Genomic DNA, 14,722 nt, shown 5'->3' on the forward strand with positions numbered 1-14,722 from the left:
CAAAGGCGCGTCACCCTAGGCTGCCGCGCCAAAGGCGCGTCACTCTGAGCTGTCGCGCCTAAGGCGCGTCACCCTGAGCTACCGCGCCTAAGGCGTGTCATCATGGGTTGCTTGTTGGTGTATTTTGTCGCTGTATACACACTATTCTCTTCTCATCCTTGAGTTGTGTTTGGATATCTATGAGCATTTTTTGACGCCTACACGGATGAGGGAGTTACATGACCTGCAACTTCAAGCTTTATCAAGACAGATTGGCGAATCCAGTCATCGTAATCTTGCAGTAGAACAAGTCAATACAATAGATAGTGATCCAAAACTGGATGAGACTATCAACATTGATATCCCTCCCGACAACAATAACGCTGGGGGTGGTCCAACCGAAGATAACAATGCTGGGGATGGTCCTGTTGTTTCTCTTAGAAACCATCCGAAGCATGATACAGATGAGGATGAAAAGATAAAGGATCTTGAGAGCAAAATCAATGCTCTGATGTCTGCTCGAGAGGTAAAGAAGACCGGTATTCCGTGTCATTACCCGAGAGAGTGGGAGTCAATCCCATATCCGGCCAAATTCAACCTGATCAACTTCATGTCGTTCGACGGGAAGGGCTCGCCCACTCAACATTTGATCTACTTCAAGTCTCACTTGGGCATGATATCCGACAATGAAGTATTAATGGTTCGGTCATTTGTTGGCACCCTTCGCGGGCCTGCCTTCGATTGGTATCGTCGTCTCAAGCCTGGAAGCATCAACAGCTAGGACGATATAAAGAGATCATTCCTCGGCAACTTCTTTGATGATGACGCCGAGGTACCCATCAGGACACTCTTCGATGAGAAGCAAAAAGATGGAGAAATAGTCACCGACTTTGTTAAACGCTTCCGGAACAAGGCGATAAATTACCGAGATCCGATCATGGAGGAATTCATCCTACAAACTTGCCACAACAACCTCTCTTTGGACGTGTTGGGAGTTATGGGATTAAATCCGTCCAAGACTTGGAAAGATTTGAAGATACGCGGCGAACAAGCCGAACGCTTCCTCAGAAGGAAGAAGATCGAAAGAAGCCAGTAGTCGATGCCTGTGGTTGCTAGTGATAATAATCAGACGTCACAACAACAACCTCAAAAGCAGCAAAGGACTCCAGATCCGAGACTACAAAAAGAGTACTCTTTCAAGCTTTCAAGAATGAGGAAATTCCGGATATTTTTGAGTACCTCCTGAATAATGGTGAGATTGAACTGCCACCTATTAAAGATCAGGAGAGAGCTAAAAGGGTTACGGACCCAAACTACTGTGCGTACCACAGGAGGGTTCTCCATCCTACTGAGGTTTGTTTCGGTCTAAAGAATAAGATTCAAGCTCTAATCGACTCTGGCACCATAAAGCTAGAATAAGCCGAATGACGGTGCACCACTCCGAAGAGTATACAAGTATAAACTGCTTTTCAATCCTTCAACCGGTATATGAGGTTAAACTGCTCCCCGGTACTCTACTAGGTATATAAGTCTAAACTGTTTCCTTTCTTTCACGGGAAGTTCCTAGAGAGTGTCATACATGGTATTCTTAAGGATAACCCGGTCATGCAACAGAGTATAATGTTAGACCCAGTTTTACGAAGAAAGCTGGAGGTGGATAATTCATGTAACAGGAAGTTCCTGAGAGAATTCTATATTGTGTATTCCTAGGGATAACCCGGTCACTCCAAGAAGGTGATGAATAAGAAACTCCCACTCAAACTCCCACTACGTTTGTGCACTCAACATTCTTATTATTACAGTCCGGACATAGTATTTAGAATTTTAATCTCCTGGTCATTGACGATTATCAAACCCCTCCGTATTAAGTATTTGTCACTTAACACCAGGAACCCCCTCTAAGCGACTTGTACAAGTCAACACTCCCACTATGATTTGTACTCCCACGTCCATTGTTTACTTGGTCAAACCTTTACACAGTTAGGACCACAACCAAAATCCCCTCTCGATTCCTTCCATGAACGAGAGGTCCACAAATTAAACGATCAAACCTTTAAACAGTTAGGGTCGTCTCAAATTCCCATCTTGGTCAAACCTTTAAACAGTTAGGACCATAACTAAAATCCCCTCTCGATTCTTTCCATGAACGAGAGGTCCACAAATTGAACGATCAAACCTTTAAACAGTTAGGGTCGTCTCAAATTCCCATCTTGGTCAAACCTTTAAACAGTTAGGACCACAACCAAAATTCCTTCTCGATTCCTTCCATGAACGAGATGTCCACTTTCTATTTGAGCAATCAAACCTATAAAAGTTAGGATTGCTTCCAACCTCACTTGGTCAAACCTGCAGATAGTTAGGACCAAAACCAGAATGCCGCTTTTCGATAAACGAAAGACTTCCACCTTTTCCTATTCGGTCAAACCTATAAAAGTTAGGGCCGAAATCGAAATTCCACCTTAATAAATGAGGAATTATTTTCTTGGATTAAGCAACCAATCCTATAAAAGTTAGGGTTGCTTGAATCTTTCTGATTTTCGGAGTGGAGATCCCACTCTTAGTTTTACCTTTCTGGATTCTGGGGGTAGAGATCCCACCTCGAGTCTCCTTTGCAACTGGAGATAGAATATAAAATTCTTCCTTTTTAGTTTTGGGAGATAGAATATAAAATTCTTCCTCTCCCACTCTGGGTTTGTCTTTACCTTTAGAAAAGATACAATTCTCAACTTTAAATCCGTACATTTCATGCACGGGGGATTTTATCTCAAACCCTAAAATAGAGATAAGTCTGCATCTAACACATGCTGCCGGTTTAGTCTTTCACCAAATGAAAAGACATCAGAATACGAGTCTGGGGAATTTTATCCTGAAGCCTAAGTAAGGATGAGTCAGCACCTAACACGCGCTGTCGGGTAGTCTATTCCCGTAAGAAAGACGAAGTCTACGTATTCAATATCGTAGCACTAAAAGAGTTAACTCTTTTAGCACAACGTTATATGTGGAACGGACTTAAACAATTCGCATGCTAGCTCGACTCAAACGGTAATCAGTAAAGGTACATCAAATTCGTTGATGGCTAAGGATTTGCCAAAAATCCTGAGTCTGCATCTGATACATGCTGTCGGGTAGTCTATTCCCGTGAGAAAGACGAAGTCTACGTATTCAATATCGTAGCACTAAAAGAGTTAACTCTTTTAGCACAATGTCACATGCGGAACGGACTTGAACAATTTGCATGCTAGCCCGACTCAAACGATAGTCGGTAAAGGCTCATCAAACCCATTGATGGCTGAGAGTTTGCCAAAAATCCTATAGTTGGTCTCGTGACTGGAGCATCCAACAACTTCGGGATAAAATCCATACATGCAGATGAATCAGCTTTCATGGTTGGTCCTGCAACTCCGACATTTGGGACCGCCCATCTCCAATGCCTTAAGAGCTTAAACTGTGTAGACTCCAGCAAATGTACGAGTATAAACTATGTTAAGAGCGATCAACCTGAAACCTTAGGTCAACGCCAATCAACGTGTTATGATTAAAAAGTCAACATCGGACGATTCAAAACCCTAGGTCAACGTCGGTCAACGCGTGACCCTAGGTTAACGCCAGTCAACACGTTGCGATTAAAAAGTCAACATCGGACGATTTGAAACCCTAGGTCAACGCCGGTCGACGCGTAACCCTAGGTCAACGCTAATCAACGTGTTGCGATTAAAAAGTCAACATCGAACGATCCGAAACCCTAGGTTAACGCCGGTCAATGTGTAACCCTAGGTCAACGCCAGTCAACGCGTTGCAATAAAAGGTCAACACCAGTTAACGCGTTACGATGAAAGTCAACATGAATCAATATATCATGATGGAGATAGTCAGTTCAAAGTCAACTCGATAATACGAGCCAAAATTAACTCACCGGTTTTGATTCAAGATTTTGACGACGGCCAGACGATAAACGCAGCGCCAGTTGAACTTTAGCTATTCGTCAAAATATCGAATAGATCGAAAATCGAAGGAGTCAAGACTCAAAGCTAATTACAGGCCCTTTTATACCGACTGAAGGTTGGACCGATCATATCCAAAGTATATCAGGCTCATCTATAAAAGAAACGAGACTGAAACACTTTGGAGGGTGTATCTGTAGGCGTCAAAAATTACCCATAGGTCCCCGCATGTGGCTCGAGACAGGGAGAAGATGATGAACATTGCTATTAGAGTTATAAAAGCTTATTTGACAATGACAAAAACATGAAATGAGTCGACGGATCATACGAAGCAACTGAACTTCGGAATAACGGAAACAAGAGCTGATCGGGAGCCCCGCATCGTTTATGAAAGGCGGATCACTCCTTGTGTCCTATTTACTCCACATATGATTTAATCATGGGAGCGCGTGGATCTCCGCGTCAACTTTCCGACACATCTTGAACCGTGTAATTCCGAGTCCGGACGACGAAAATACGATGGAAACAACCTCGACGCACCAAAAAAAAACCAAACCGAGACACCCCGGGGTGTCTTAGCTTGGCCAAGACACTTATAAGTGTCTCGGCTTGGCCGAGACACTTGTAAGTGTCTCGGTCATGCCGAGACACTCATAAGTGTCGGCAACACGAAAATGCTGATTTTAGTTGTTTTCGGTGGTTTTTTTCGATCATTAACCACCTGGATTTGCTCCAATTGATCTGATAATGTGGTTAAGTGGTTTCAACTGAATATAAGAGGGAATTGGCCGTTCTTATCCCAACACAGGGCTCCTAAAGCCTATAAATACAGCCATAGTGCCTTTATTTTTTCAGATCTGGAATTCTCGAGTGTCGGCGAAGCCTTGCCGGACCGAAGACTAAAGGTGCATGAATTTCAGAAGAGAGGAGGAGATTGATCGAGTTCTTCAACGTAGGAAAGAAGAGTTCGTCAGATCTGCAGTTCCTGTATTCGTCCCTTAAGATTATCTGTTGCGGTGATCTTAAGAAGAGCAATTATCTCGCTGTTGTCGAGATAAGCGCTTCGGCTTCTTGATTCCTTTGCGAATCGACGAAGCTTCGGATCTGATCTGATTGTCAGGTGGTCCACGGATATTGACATCCCCGTCATAGGCTAAAAACTCACGCGAGCAAGAAACGATAAACAGATTTTGTGTTATTTTCGAGAGAGTTGTAATTCTTTCACTTTTGTTACTTGAATTCTTTGTAAACGACTAAAATTATAATGAAATCAGTAATGAAGGCAACTTTCAAAGGAAACACATATATGTATATACATATACACATATACATATATGTATATACATATACATATATGTATATACATATACATATATGTATATACATATACATATATATATTGTAATTCTTTCACTTTTGTTACTTGAATTCTTTGTAAACGACTAAAATTATAATGAAATCAGTAATGAAGGCAACTTTCAAAGGAAACACATATATGTATATACATATACACATATACATATATGTATATACATATACATATATGTATATACATATACATATATGTATATACATATACATATATATATATACATATACATATATGTATATACATATACATATATATATATATATATACACAATTCGATTAAGATAAATTATAGCTAGCCATTTAAAGTGCTCAAATAACATTTATATATAGCAGTACTGAAAATTGGACAGTAGAGATTAAATTTGGAAGTGAGCTCAACTCAACCTTAACATAAGAAAGGGTTTGCTAATTAATATGATTTGATGGTGTAGGCTTGGAGTAATGGTCGTCTTCATGCTTGTCCACATAAGGTAATTGTTAGGGGCTATAAGGCACGACAATCTTGTGCCTTGTTCCTGCGTGCTAAGGGTGATCAGATTGTAGAGACCCCTCGTGAGCTCGTTGATGAAGACCACCCTCTTCGTTTCAAGCCATTTCGTTATCAAGATTTTCGCCAGTATAGTGTAGCGCATCGGTTTGCTGAGGACTCACTGGATAAGTTTGCAGGTGTCTGATTTAGTAGGTTCAATAATGCATCAACCCGCAATGAACAACTTCATTGGGAACTCATCGCTCTATTAATTTTTATTAGGAAAGCATTTATTGTTCTCTAAATGAACTGTTTGTTCCTTCAATAAAATAATATGTTGTTACTCCCATATTTACTTTGTTTATTTGTTGTTTATGCGGGGAAATGTAAGTTGTTATTGGTTGTTCTTCTTTGTTGTGTATAATTGTCTTTTCATAGATCTTATATAAGTCATGCCCTTTCTCATGGACCTTCTCATGGAGGTACCTAACGGGGCGGCGATGATAATTCTGTTTTTCTCTTCAGGGTTAAGTAGCAAAATCAACACTACAGAACCTAGCTAGGATTCTGTACCAGGACGATCCAAAGGAGATTCCAATTCAAAAATTCACGAACGAAGTGTTGAGTGCCCTACTAGCTGTTGGATACTTTAACGATCTTCACATAAATAGTTGAACTAGAAAAAATAGATTAAAGTTTCCGTTCATCGTCAAAACAATGGAAGTATTCTCCTCTCTCCTCCCATAGCCAACGATGAGAATTTGGTCTCCTTTCTGCGTACGGTTGAGAGGTGGGACTCCCACTCTTAAATAGATATTTGTGATTAACCCTACCCATCATGGTTTAATCACAACTGTGTGATTACACTCCGATTGATCCTATCCTTTAGATATTCAAGATAACCACCCAACTTGATAAACATGAAACTGTATAACCAGACCATGTAGTTAGCATCCTGATCCTAACTTGAATCGATGGCAAATTTAAATCAAATCAAAAAACGAGTAAGTTGGGCAACATGAGTTCATTGGATTAATCGAACCCAACAATCTCCCACTTTGGCACAACATAGCTCATTTTTTAATTTTCAAAAAATATATTTAAATTTTCAAAAAAACTTTTAAAATCGGGTGCACACCCATTTATTTTAGAAAACAACTTGTTGCCATGATTCTAATTAGGATAGTTTCTGAAACTTTTTCCTTAAAACAAAAGTACCACTAGCTATTGGTTTATCGTGAAAACACTATATGCTCTAATATGGCACAAGGTCACTCCACGGTCCAACCGCTAGTACTAGTAATGTTCTAAAGACATTTTCTTTATGGTGGTTTTAGTGGAGTGTAATAGAGCCGTACATTCCTTATGGTCAAATCCGATGTACGCCCTTAAGTGTCCTCTGCAACATAGACAAACGTGTATGCCGTTCTGAAACTTTTACCAGCATCCGTCATGTGAAAACCATCACCTATAGTCCAGAACAAAAACCTCAAATATGATGCCCAATCACATTCAGCTTCTGCACAAATTTAAGTGTCTCTTTACTTTAAACCAGGCCATCGCTCACACCCCCCCCCCCCTTCGAAATCGACCCCAAATCCTCCCTCTCCGCCTGACTTCATCGATTTCGCTCAGGCCATCGCTCAGGCCAACCCACCGCCTCTCCCCAAATCCTCCCTCTCCGCCTCTCCCCCTTCGATTTCGCTCAGGCCATCGCTCAGCCCCCCCTCTCCCCAAATTCTCCCTCTCCGCCTCTCCCCAGAAACCCCCCCCTTCGAAATCGACCCCAGATCTCTCCCCAAATCCGCTCGTTTCGGCCTCTCCCCCTTCGATTTAGCTCAGGCTAACCCACCGCCGCCGCTCGGACTGAGAAATCAGCGACCGCCGCCGCTCGTTTCGTCTCGTGAGGCCAACCCCGACTCCCCCTTTCGATCTCTCTTGACAGGTAAAATTTCAAATTCTCCTCTCTCGACCGCCCTCCTTTCTCTTACTGTAATGTTCTGTAAATTCTAACATTTACTGTTAAATTTAAGTAAAAATCTTATATACATATTGTATTGTGTTGTATGAATGCTTTGTTGATGTAGTCCAGACAAAGCATTTTTGCTAAGTGTTGATGTGATTAAAAATTTAACTGGGATTTGTGATCTGTGCATTGTTGATGTGATCTTTGAGTTTTATGAACTTGTGTTGTAAAAATTTAACTGGGATTTGTGATCTGTGCATTGTTGATGTGATCTTTGAGTTTTATGAACTTGTGTTGTATGAATGCTTTGTGTTCTCGGAGAGAGGAGCTCACGAGAGAGATTTGGGGTGGTTTTGCCTTGCATTATGTTTATAAAGTTTTTGAGTTTGTATAAAGTTTTGACGGGTCACATGCCAAGCGCGCGACAATTTTATTGATCCTACAGTAAAATTCATAAAGTATATGCTAATTTTGCAAATTTTATGAAGTCATGGAAGCAGTTTTGGGCTTACCAGTTACTATTATTGTCACTGGTAATTCAGTTTTTAATGTCCTTACTTCCCTTTAAACCATATGTTGCTGGGTAGGTATTTACTTTAAATGGTATACCCTGTTAATTGACGAGTTAGTCTTCTGGTTGTGCTGTAAAAGTATCGAATATCTATTGTCATTATTAATGTTTTTTTTTTTGTTCCTAAATAATTGACGAGGTCATTATTAATGTTTTTTTCTTCTTTAGGAGTTTGGAATGGAGGAAACAAATTCAAATAGTGTAGAGTTCGGAATGGGAGAATCAAGTGTTATTGGAATTGAAACTGCGGCCAATTCTGTAAATGCTCCTAAACCACTACTAGGAATGAAGTTTAATAGTCATGAAGAAGCTTATAACTATTATAACTCTTATGCATTGTTGATGGGTTTTGGAATAAGGAAGAGCAGTGTGAATTACTCTCGCAAGACTAGAGAAGTGGTAGATAGAAAGTTTGTTTGTGATAAGGAGGGCTATAAACCTAATAGTGGCAAGATAGAGATCCCTCTTCGGCGAGAGACCCGAGTGGGATGTAAGGCAATGATGCGAGTTAAATTATTGGAGGATAAATTGTGGGAGGTCACGGGGTTTGTTGAAGATCATACAAATCATGTGTTGAGTAGTCCAGACAAAGCAAAAATGCACAGATCACATCAACAATTTCATAAAACTCAAAGATGTAAAAAACTTATTGATAGTCTGCGAGAAGAAGGTATGCCTCCTTCCACTATTTCTCGCGTTATCAATGCAACCAATGGAAGAGACGGTGAACTTGTGATATCACAACAGTGCATTGATCATATCAGAACCCAAAGAGTCAACAATATTGGTCATGAATGCATATTTATCATTCGACATTTTCAGAGTATGACAGCGAATGATCCAGAATTTTATTTTGCAATAGAAGTAGACAGTTTGATCATATCAGAACCCAAAGAGTCAACAATATTGGTCATGAATGCATATCTATCATTCGACATTTTCAGAGTATGACAGCGAATGATCCAGAATTTTATTTTGCAATAGAAGTAGACAGTAGTGGACAAATGAGGAGTGTATTCTGGGCCGACGGAAGATCAAGAGCATCTTGTTTGCAATTCAGTGATGTTATTGTGTTTGATGTGACATACAGAACTAATAAGTTCGGTCTTCCATTTGCTCCATTTACTGGTGTAAATCACCATAGGCAGTCCACTTTACTTGGTTGTGCATTATTAGCCGATGAACAGGAAGATACCTTTGTTTGGTTATTTGAAGAATGGCTGAAATGCATGCACGGCATTGAACCAGGTGCTATTATAACAGATCAGGATAGAGCAATGTGTAATGCTATTCACTCAGTGTTTCCAACGACAAGACATCGTTATTGCTATTGGCACATGCAAAAGCATATTATTGATCATTTGCCTACTTTGGTATCTCGTTATGGTGAACAGTTTCAAAGGTATTGGGGCTTGTGGTGCAATAGTTCTTCAATTGAACAATGTGAAGGATATTGGGTTGAGATGAAAGAGAAGTTTGATATAAATGAAGAAGGGGAGGGATGGTTGCAAACAGTTTACAAATGCAGAGAACACTGGGTGCCGTGTTATCTGAAGGACACTTTTTTTGCTGGAATGAGATCGAGCCAAAGGAGTGAAAGTATTAATGCATTTTTTGATGGGTATGTTAACTCACAGACTCAATTACACGAGTTTGTGACACAATATGAAAAAGCAGTAACTCATCGCTTAAGTGAAGCCCATGAAGATTTTAAAAGTCTGAACACAAAGCCGGTCATGCTCCTTGGACATCCAATTGAGGTCCAAGCTGGAGAAATGTATACACGCAATATGTTTGATGTGTTCCATACTGAATTCAAAGGATTTGGTACAGAGTTCTGTGAAGAATTGAGAAAAGATGGGGACATTGTTGAATACAAGGTCTGTAAGTTTACAGATAGAGGAAAATAGGAGGTGGTTACTTATGAACAATCCAGTCAGATCCAGTTCTGTTGCACTTGTGCTTTGTTTGAAACTAATGGTGTTGTATGTAGACATATATTATCGCTAATGATGGCTAGGCAAATGGATTCATTACCCGACCACTACATCCTACACCGTTGGACCATACATGCAAGGCATCGTAACATTGGGGTTGGCAATATTGTATTTGGAAGAAACATCACCAGCTGTGAAGAGAAGATTAATTTATTGAAATCTTGGGCTTTAAGAGCAAAATTCAATAATGTGCTCGAGCTTGCATTTGATTCAGAAGAGAAGCTGCAACAACTTGATGATGTGCTAACAAATTTCATGGAATCACTTGAAGAAGAAGTTGGAGAAACTCAAGATCAAATTATGGATATTCCTCAACCTTCCGCACCCATTTCACATACAATAGAGAACATTCCTCAGATAACAGTTCGTGATCCTGATAGACCTGCAAGGACTAAAGGTCGTCCACACAATGCTACTAGAATCCAGTCAGGTTTAGAACAGGCACAAGAAAAGAAAGAAAGGAAGAAACACATATGTAGCAGATGTGGTGAACTCGGGCATTATAGAACTAGTTGTAAAGTTAACTTGCAAAGGTACCATTTTCGTTGATATTCAGTTTTAACCCTATATAAGTTTATGAAACTTGATAGCACAAAGTCATATCTCATGATTAATTTGTCATATAATTTGCAGGTAAACATATGCACGGGTGGTGGATGTATTGGTTTGTTCAAAAAGTCATATCTCATGATTAATGTACGTATGATTGCTTGCATTTTTGTGTATCAATCTTTAACAGCGCTTTATTTACTTTGTTTTTAACTTTTAACAAACAATTTATTTGCTTGTACATGTTGCTCAGGTTCATCCACAACTGTTGCTGATTGTCTTGTAGCTGCTGATGTATTACTACATTTTATGTATTAAGACTGATTGTGTTAAGACTGATTGTGCCTTGTAGCTGCTGATGTGTTAAGACTAATGTATTAAGACCGAGTATGTGTGTGTGTTATTGGTTATTTGATATGGATTGTTGTCTTGTAGTCGCTGATGTATGTGAATTGTATTGTGAAGTTTGTAAGTTTTAATTCTATGGCTTCTTGTAGTAACTTTCATTTATGCAGTTCTTGTAGTAACTTTCATTTATGCTGATGTATGTGAATTGTATTGTGATATGATTTGTAGTTCAATGGAATTCATAGGTATAGGAAGAAGCCCCATCAAATAGAGTGGAGCTTGCAAGAAATGTGTCGATTTTTTTGTAAAGTAGGTGATATTGGTTTGTAATTGCTAGAATATTGCATGTAACATAGCTATTTGGACCGTTAAAATCTGAAGAAGTTTCAGCAGCAGAGGGGCAGGAGTTTGTATATGGATAGTGTTGGAAGTGTTATTTATTCTGCTTTTATTCGTTTTCTTCATTTTAGGGGGATATCTTGTTTTGTTGATATTGGCCTTACTTTTGTGTAGCATATTTGATCATATTTCTTGACCTAATTTTAGGTCTTTTTGTTGATAAGGGCGGTTCTGGATTGATTGGATTATAGATATATGCATGATTTGTTCAGTTTTGACTGAAAGAAAATCCAATCCTAAAGTTTTGGAGCATATTTGTGTTGTATCATGTATATCATGTTTTCTATATTAGTTTGAGACTGAGTCATCGTACACCATTTTGTATAGCTTGTACAGAGCTTGAAAGGCATGTTGAGTCATCGTGTACGCAAGTAATGCATGCGATGTTGTTCAGGAGGCAGCGAGCGTTGAGCAAAATTAGTCAACCTGTTATAATCAAAACCCCATGGATCTTTCACATTTATAGCACCACGACTAGCTGGCTTTCTAGTTACTATCATTTATGCCAAATTATGTCACAAGGAAGGAAGCAAGAAGCTTTCTATCAAACATGACATAAGTTCTCACAATCACTAATATAGAAAGAAGGCATAGCGCATCCATAGCAGGGTTAGAAAGAAGCCAAAGTAATAAAACATCCACAATACATCTCTAATATAGAATTAAACTAAGGTAATAAAACATCCATAGCAGCGCAGATTGCTATTGATCTGATACAAACAATATGACATAAGTTCTCACAATCACATAAGTTCTCACAAGATACATAAGTTACTCGATACATAAGTTCTCACAATCACATATTTTTTGCAAGAGAGAAAAAAATAAATATGACAACGATACATATTACAAACACTAATATTGTAAACACTGAACCTAATGCAAAAGCATAGATGGGGAAAATAGTAGTTCTTGAGCTCGATGCAGAATCAGGTGTCGGGGACATAAAAAGGTATTTGGACATGCCCTGTACTGGATGCTGAATCACAAGCGATGCTGTGCTTATCCCATTCAACCAAAGCCTCTTCGTACGTTGCATACCCTTTATATGCGGCATTTGGGAATTTATCAACTTGCATTTTACAGTCCTCCCAATTATTAAAAATTCCACATCGTCGACCTCTCTTCAAAATGTAAAAACTCTTTCTTGCTATGGACCACCTAAAAAATTTTGGTTTGAAGCAAAATCACAGTAAAAACTCTCTTAATTTCTTTGTGGAATTAAGAGAAATTATAAGTCCGGTTTGAAGCAAAATCACAGTAAAAACTCTCTTAATTTCTTTGTGGAATTAAGAGAAATTATAAGTCCAAATTCGAGAAGTAATTGCTACCACTGAGGGAAGAATAAAATCACATCCATTTGATTTTGCATGACTCTGGAAATAGCTACAATCACAAGACCACTGAGGGAAGAATAAAATCACATCCATTTGATTTTGCATGACTCTGGAAATAGCTACAATCACAAGGTGTAATTGTGTTTTTTGTCATATAATTTGCAAACATGCAGTAGCATATACTTTATAAATTTGCTTTAATTAAACCTGGTAAAATTAAAGCACACTACTGGTAAGCCCAAAACTGAGCATTAAAAGCACGCCTTACCGACGTTAGGCACTCCCTTCCTTTTCATGTTTGGATGTTGATCTGCATGAAGTTATATCTTTGTCATTTGCTAAGGCCCTTTAGGGTATTGGGAGATCTCAGGCAACCTGACTTCATATCAGCTACGCTGATGGAACATTCAAAAGTTCCTTGAATAAGAAGTTTGTAACATGTTTTATTTCTCTATAATTCCAACTTTTGTTCTCTGTAATGCAATTAACCATCTTATGTCCGTCTCACTGTCTAGATCCAGTTCTATATTTTACCAAAATTACCATCGAGATTATATAAACATGCTGTTTTTAAGAGTGTCGTTATTTGCTTAAGAAACATCAAGATTTTAGCATATACATTACTGCAGTACCCCATTACTGTAGTGAGTATATCTATTAACAAAATATTTTTTTATTCTAAAATGGTAAATATCTACAGAACGAGAAAGAGTGACATTGCTTCATGGTTCCGAAAATCAAAGAAATATGAACCGTAAATAAATAAAGGCAATTCCCACCGCCACGATACACATACTTTGAGCACAAATTCTCAATATTTGAATCAAATTCTCAAATTTTAGGACATTACCTAAATCAAAGAGGGCTGCGGTGAGGATGGATGATCGCTGTCAAACTCAATGCCGGCGTCAAGTACAGAAGGTAGATCCCAACACCCTTACCCCACCTTTCCGACTCGATTAAACCCTAGAACAAATATTTCAAAATTTAACAGTAAATGTTAGAATTTACAGAACATTACAGTAAGAAGAAAGGAGGGCGGTCGAGAGAGGAGAATTTGAAATTTTACCTGACAAGAGAGATCGAAAAGGGGAGTCGGGGTTGGCCTCACGAGACGAAACGAGCGGCGGCGGTCGCCGATTTCTCAGTCCGAGCGGCGGCGGTGGGTTGGCCTGAGCGAAATCAAAGGGGGAGAGGCCGAAACGAGCGGATTTGGGGAGAGATCTGGGGTCGATTTCGAAGGGGAGGGGTTTCTGGGGAGAGGCGGAGAGGGAGGATTTGGGGAGAGGCGGTGGGTTGGCCTGAGCGATGGCCTGAGCGAAATCGATGAAGTCAGGCGGAGAGGGAGGATTTGGGGTCGATTTCGAAGGGGGGGGGGGACTGGGGAGAGGCGGAGAGGGAGGATTTGGGGAGAGGCGGTGGGTTGGCCTGAGCGATGGCCTGAGCGAAATCGAAGGGGAAGAGGCGGAGATGGAGGATTTGGGAAGAGGCGGTGGGTTGGCCTGAGCGATGGCCTGAGCGAAATCGAAGGGGGAGAGGCAGAGAGGGAGGATTTGGGGAGAGGCGGTGGGTTGGCCTGAGCGATGGCCTGAGCGAAATCGATGAAGTCAGGCGGAGAGGGAGGATTTGGGGTCGATTTCGAAGGGTGAGCGATAGCCTTCGAAGGGGGAGAGGCAGAGAGGGAGGATTTGGGGAGAGGCGGTGGGTTGGCCTGAGCGATGGCCTGAGCGAAATCGATGAAGTCAGGCGGAGAGGGAGGATTTGGGGTCGATTTCGAAGGGTGAGCGATAGCCT

General features: G+C 40.1%; 2 protein-coding genes across 2 annotated transcripts; both read left to right on the forward strand.

The window, feature by feature from the left end:
- Positions 206-10,208, forward strand: LOC109838537 (protein FAR1-RELATED SEQUENCE 5-like). Its single transcript, XM_020406968.1, has 3 exons — positions 206-406; positions 8,467-8,697; positions 9,243-10,208. The coding sequence occupies exons 1-3, from the start codon at positions 206-208 to the stop codon at positions 10,206-10,208; spliced, it is 1,398 nt and encodes a 465-aa protein (XP_020262557.1).
- On the forward strand, positions 10,240-11,326 carry LOC109835911. The gene is made up of 3 exons (XM_020403884.1): positions 10,240-10,828; positions 10,929-10,991; positions 11,098-11,326. Exons 1-2 carry the CDS (start codon positions 10,308-10,310, stop codon positions 10,930-10,932), a joined length of 525 nt encoding a protein of 174 aa, XP_020259473.1. The 5' UTR covers positions 10,240-10,307; the 3' UTR covers positions 10,933-10,991; positions 11,098-11,326.

This window comes from Asparagus officinalis, chromosome 4 (assembly GCF_001876935.1).
Source record: "Asparagus officinalis chromosome 4, Aspof.V1, whole genome shotgun sequence".
Classification (NCBI taxonomy): Eukaryota; Viridiplantae; Streptophyta; class Magnoliopsida; order Asparagales; family Asparagaceae; genus Asparagus; species Asparagus officinalis.